Here is a 6,135-nt window from a genome sequence, read left to right as displayed (position 1 = left end):
ACTTTTCACTGTACTACATCTCAGAGGTACATATTGTACTCATTACTGTACTACATCTCAGAGGTACATATTGTACTTTTTACTCTACTCAACATGATGTAAAGTATCCTCACACTACGGTTCTTATATCTTATGACATCATTTTTCATTCGTTGTCAAACTAAAGTTCAGCAAAACGAGTCATTTTCTACTCGTTACATGAAAACAGTCTTTTCAAAATAAACTTCCATTTTCACAAAAAACTACTGCGTTAGTTTTAGCGGTCTCCTCGCTAAGAGACCATGTTTTGCATAAAGTGACCCGCTCGATAGCTCGCTAAACTCTTAGCCTCTGTGAGAGCTGGTGTCCATGTTACCGTTGCTTTTTAACCACATGAACACACACACACACACACACACACACACACACACATGTGTGTGTATATATATAGATATATATGTGTGTGTATACTGTATATGTGTGTGTGTGTGTATAGTGCATGTGTATATATATTTATATTTATATACAATTTAGCGAGCGGGTTACTTTATGCAGGAATTTCAAAGGCAAAGGACAAAGATCAGGCCGGAGGAGATATGAACATTTTCCTCTGAAATATTATAAAATGACAAAGTAAAAAGGAAAACTTTAATACGACTAAACTAATAATAAATATATAAACTAAATGAATAAAGTAAAGAGCTAGCCATCCCCAGCTGAAGGCAGCAATCGTTATTATTCCAGCTTGAGCTCCAACATCCCGTCAACACATCTGGATGTTATCTGGCCTCACATAACGACACATGAAGTTCTGCGTGTTCATGTCGGGATGTTGCATCACAGCCGGGCGGTGTTTCATTGATTGGCTGCTCAGAGCTTCATCTGTTCATCCTCCGTCAGCGCTGCAGCTTCAGCCACAGCGCAGCAGCTAATCAGTGCAATCCGCTGCTGATGGGATCACACTGTGCACGTTCAGGCGCACCGGATTAGTGCGGGAAATCTCAGCGCTGTTATCCACACCTCGGAAAAACAAAGCCGGGCGTCGCAACAATGAAGCAGCGGCTCAGCTTGTGATGATGATGATGATGATGATGATGATGATGATGATGATGAAGATGAAGCTATTTCAAGATGTCAGATGTTTTCTGTAAACACGACACGTTAAACTTTATGTTATTCTGTATTTTAATATAACTATTAGTGGCTATTTATAGCGCTGGTATTATCATTAATTCATCACAAATCAGATAATCTATCACTGTTGTTTCAGACGTCACAGAGGTGATGAATTATGTATTAATATCTGGAGCCTGAATCCCAGCAGCAGACGGAGTTATTGATCCTGTAAATGTTTAGAGTTCAGCTCCGGACGCTGCCAAATAAATCACAACCGTTGATCCTGGAGAACGTCACACGTCTGCATGTGATCTGTGTGAGAGGAACACTTCACAGTGTCTGTTTGTGTGCACGACCGTCACTTATAAATCATTAAAGTACCAGAAACTCTCCTTTAAAGTCAAGCAGTCTGATGGTTTTTATCTTCTAGTTATTATTTCTTTTCATCCCATCGTCGATAAAATCTTCTGAAACAGTGATGTGGCATCTTAAAATGTCTCGTTTCAGTCCGACCAACAGTCTAAAACCCCAAAAACATTCAGTTTAACAACATTTATGAGAAAGAAAACCACTTTAGAAGCTGGATGATTTGGCATTTTGGTTTGAAAAATGACAATTAAGCGATTTATGAAAATAGTTTGAGATTAGTTTTACTTTAACTTGACGTGAAGTCACTGATGTGACCTCTGACCTTCCTGTGATGATGATGATGATGCAGGCCTGGTTGTGTGTTTGTGATGTTTTATGATGACTCAGAGACGCTTCCTCCGCTCTGATTGGTTGAATCATCATCGCTGCTAAAGAAAGACTTTGTTTACAAACAACGATAATGAAGCAGTGTGGATTCTTTTCTTCGTTAATTATCACAATGTAATAAAAAAGAACAGATATGAGTATCGTTAAAATCCTAACGACAACCGTCACTATTGTTGACGACTTTTGGAGCGAGTGCTGCTTTCATTGGAAAGAGTTAACACAACTCTGCTGGTTTCTCAATATTACCAACATGTCCGTTAAACTAGTAGAATGCTCTCAGTACGAGAGTTCAGGTTTCCTCCAGGTGTGTCTCTTTCTCCCCAACAAAGAAACGTTGACTTATTCATCTCGTATCGTGCTGAACTTTAGTGGATCATAACTTATCGGGTGTGGAATTAATCTGAAAATGCTGCGCTTCAAAATGAGACCAAACTTGTCTCTGGATGTTAGTTTTGATGGGACTGTTGAGCGTTAAGAGGAGTGAGGAGTCAGTAAATGTGTTTGAAGGATCTTGAGTGAACATCGATACTGATGAGTCCGGTAGTTTGTGAGATAAGCTGTTTTCAGTGCTTCATGTGTTAAAGCTGCATTCTCTCTAGTGACCACCAGGGGGCGACTCCTCTGGTTGTATAGAAGTCTATGAGAAAATGACTCTACTTCTCTCTTGATTTATTACCTCAGTAAACATTGTAAACATGAGTTTATGGTCTCAATCTCTAGTTTCAAGTCTTCTTCAATACAGCATGATGTTCATTTAGTACATGATGGTCCATTTAGAGTCACACAGACCATAAAGCAGGGGATGCTTTAGGGCGGGGCTACACGGTGATTGACAGGTCTCTACCAGAGACGTACTGCTGCTGCTCCTGGTGTTTCCATCCTCCTGTTCACAGTCTTTACTCGTGAAGTTAGTGAACATGAGTCTGTTTTTAATGAGGAGAGGATTAATCCGCTCTCCCTCCTCTTTATCTCTGCTTTGGCAGCTCCTCCAGCTCTTTTCTCTGCAAAGCTCTTAGTCCAGTCTGGAGCTCAATGAAGGCGTCAGTCTGTCCTCCATAATAAAAGCCACCAACAGATCGAACAGCAGCCTCCGAAATACAGAAAGAAACAACAACACGTTTCATTGAGCTGAATGTGTGTTTGAAGGCTGCACTCTAAAGCTGACGGCTCAGTTTGTGTGAATGTAAAACCGTCCATTCATCCTGTTAGTAACCTCCTCTCTCTGACTCTCTCCCTCCCTCTCTCTCTCTGACTCTCTCTTTCTCACTCTCTCTCTTTCTCTGACTCTCTGCAGGTAAGTCCCACCTGGCCATTGTCCAGAAGGTGAACAACGAGGGGGAGGGGGATCCGTTCTACGAGGTGCTGGGATTGGTCACCTTAGAGGACGTCATCGAGGAGATCATCAAGTCAGAGATCCTGGATGAGTCCGACCTTTACAGTGAGTCAGCAGATGCAGACGTCACACGCGCACACACACACACACACACACACACACACACTTGACGGTAAACACTCCTGACATCATGCAAAAAGAGAAGCTGGGGTTTTCTTTCATCGTGCGTTTCTGCACAGTTTGCACGCAGCAGCACAACAATATTTACACAATAAGACTTTTTGATAATAATCATCAGTAATGTGGACAGAATGTGTGAAAAGGAAAATAAAAGAAGGCAGAGGCAGCCTTTAAAACCAGGAAAAGACTAAACTTCTGCCACATTATGATATCTCAATATTAATATAATATTCAGGGTTTTAGGGTCGGTGCAACATATGTCATGAACTTCTCTCTGCAGCCGACAACAGGAACAGGAAGAAGGTCGACCCCAACAAGAACAAACCCGACTTCTCGGCCTTCAAGCAGGACGGAGACAGCAAAGTGAAGATCTCTCCTCAGCTCATGCTGGCGGCGCATCGCTTCCTGGCGACAGGTGAGCTGTGATGTCACGACACGTGATGTCACGACACGTGACCTCGGTCTGAAGCTCTGGTGCAGATCGTCTCTCGTGTTTAGGTTTATATCATGTTTTAATGTTTAATACACAAATGTGCTCCGTTTAGTTTGTAACCAATACAAGCAGCACAACTCTCCAGGCAGTAACACACAATATATATTAATTATGTTTAGTTTATTCAACTAGGAATAAACTAATAAAACCACAGAGTGCACGGCTTCAACCCCAAAGTAATCATATAAACATTTAAATACACATTTTAGAATTAATTACAAAATCCAAATATTTGTAATATTATTATTGTTGTTTTTTTAATAAAATGTCCCCCCCCCCCCAGAGGTGAGTCTGTTCAGCCCGTTCCAGATCAAAGAGAAGGTCTTGTTGAGGGTCCTCAGACATCCAGACGTCATCCAGGAACTCAAGTTCAACGACAGCGACAAACGCTCAGCGCAGCACTTCCTGTATCAGAGAGGGAAAGCTGTTGACTACTTCATCCTCGTACTGCAGGTACACACACACACACACACACACAGACACACACACACACTTACACGCATACACACACACACACACACACACACAATATAACATCATAATACATAATACAGAATAATTAAAAGAAAGTATTTAAAGCCTCAAAGACACATCGATGAATAAAGATGTGGATGTAATGAAACATGTCCTGAAGATGATGCCGATCAACAAGTGATGATCAGGAGAAGCGTTGATCAGAGCGCCGGCTGGTGCAGCGCGTCACCACGAGGTGAGATTACAGGACAACAGTTTAACGTGTCGGTGCGTCAGTCTGCAGCAGGATTAACTCACGAGGAGCTGAACTCACGAACCCTTTAAGACTCCCGACTTAAGACGAGTAACTGGATTTCATGTTGACTCTTTCATCAGGCAGAGATATACTAATACTACACTGATATTAAATTATAAATATCATACTTGTTGGTAATGTTTTTGTTTGTTAAACGTCTCGTAGAGAGCTGAAGTCCGTTTTTGTCAACAGGAAGTCATCACCACTGGTTCCCTCCACAAACAGCCAATCAGATTCTTCCGTTTATATTCTGGATTATTACAGTAAATAATATCCGTGTCAAACAAACGTTTATGATTCTTCCATGTTTAGTGTAAATCGTTTAAGTGTTTTTAATTCTGTCAGTTATTTTGATTATTGATTCTTCTACCAGTTATTTTATGACATAATCAACGAATCGTTTGATCTCATGTCAGGAAATAATGGAAAGTTAAAATCTCCTTAAACCAAAGTGACCAAGAAACTAATTATTCAGTGAAATATCTCTTTTGTCTTCTTTGTCTTAGAGAAGCTGCAATAAATTAATATTTGGAATTTTCCCTTTAAAAACATGACTTCAATGGTTAAATATCATAATAGTTGCACTTAAATCAGCTCATTGTATATAATTGTAACATTTTTTAATAGTAGATATTGTCTATAATATTCAGCAGATTGTTGTTCTGAGGAACAAATGAAACGTCTCATTAAAGCTGCTGACAAACATTAATTACATCATAAATAGTAATATGAACATGAGAGGAGCGGTTGTTTTGTGTCGGGGGGGCTTCTGTCTGCACCACCGTCACCAATAGATCCTCTTATATAAGGGGGGGGGGGGGGGGCAATCAGATGAGAGGAAGAAGAGGAGGAGGAGAAATCTCCTCTTCTGCAGGAAGAGAGGAAGACCTTCATCAACGTATCAAACAATCAGTTTATTTATTTAACATCTTTCAAACTAATTCAAGTTGAAAGTGTTTTATGAACTCACTGTGTGTTGGAGGCTTTGTTCTTCAACACCTGAGGTGTGGATGAAGGACTGCAGACACTCAGCGTAACCTGAACACAGCTGCTCCTGTTCCACCACGCAGCTCTCTGTGTGTGTGTGTGTGTGTGTGTGTGTGTGTGTGTGTGTGTGTGTGTGCGTGTGCGTGCGTGTGTGCGTGCGGTAAAGAGACACCTGAAGCTGGATGTAATATTTATAGGACGTCAGAGTGTTTCTGTTACCGGCCACAGGAGACGACCACTCCTGGATTTTGCACAGCAGAGCTTCCTGACTGACTGACACACACACACACACACACACACATGAGTGTAATACACACTGTAAGATAATGTGCTTATTAAACAAAATGTCCTGTGTGTGTGTGTGTTTCAGGGGAGAGTGGAGGTGGAAGCCGGAAATGAAAACATGAAGTTTGAAAGCGGGCCGTTCTCTTACTACGGAGTGATGGCTCTGAGCTCACTGTCACTGGGTGAGACAACACACACACACACACACACACACACACACACACACACACACACACA

The 6,135-nt window shown here is 41.3% G+C and overlaps 1 protein-coding gene across 3 annotated transcripts in view; it reads left to right on the top strand.

The window, feature by feature from the left end:
* Window positions 1-6,135, top strand: part of LOC116398670 (metal transporter CNNM4) — a 19,098-nt gene that overhangs the window by 2,177 nt on the left and 10,786 nt on the right. For all 3 annotated transcript variants that reach the window (XM_031875170.1, XM_031875171.1, XM_031875173.1), the window contains exons 2-5: window positions 3,146-3,289; window positions 3,645-3,779; window positions 4,141-4,310; window positions 5,984-6,080. In XM_031875170.1, the coding sequence (XP_031731030.1) occupies window positions 3,146-3,289; window positions 3,645-3,779; window positions 4,141-4,310; window positions 5,984-6,080 (546 nt within the window). The remainder of the gene's footprint in view (window positions 1-3,145; window positions 3,290-3,644; window positions 3,780-4,140; window positions 4,311-5,983; window positions 6,081-6,135) is intronic.

This window comes from Anarrhichthys ocellatus, unplaced genomic scaffold (assembly GCF_004355925.1).
Source record: "Anarrhichthys ocellatus isolate YVR2014 unplaced genomic scaffold, GSC_Weel_1.0 scaffold87, whole genome shotgun sequence".
Taxonomy (NCBI): Eukaryota; Metazoa; Chordata; class Actinopteri; order Perciformes; family Anarhichadidae; genus Anarrhichthys; species Anarrhichthys ocellatus.
This window is presented reverse-complemented; position numbering and strand designations above follow the sequence as displayed.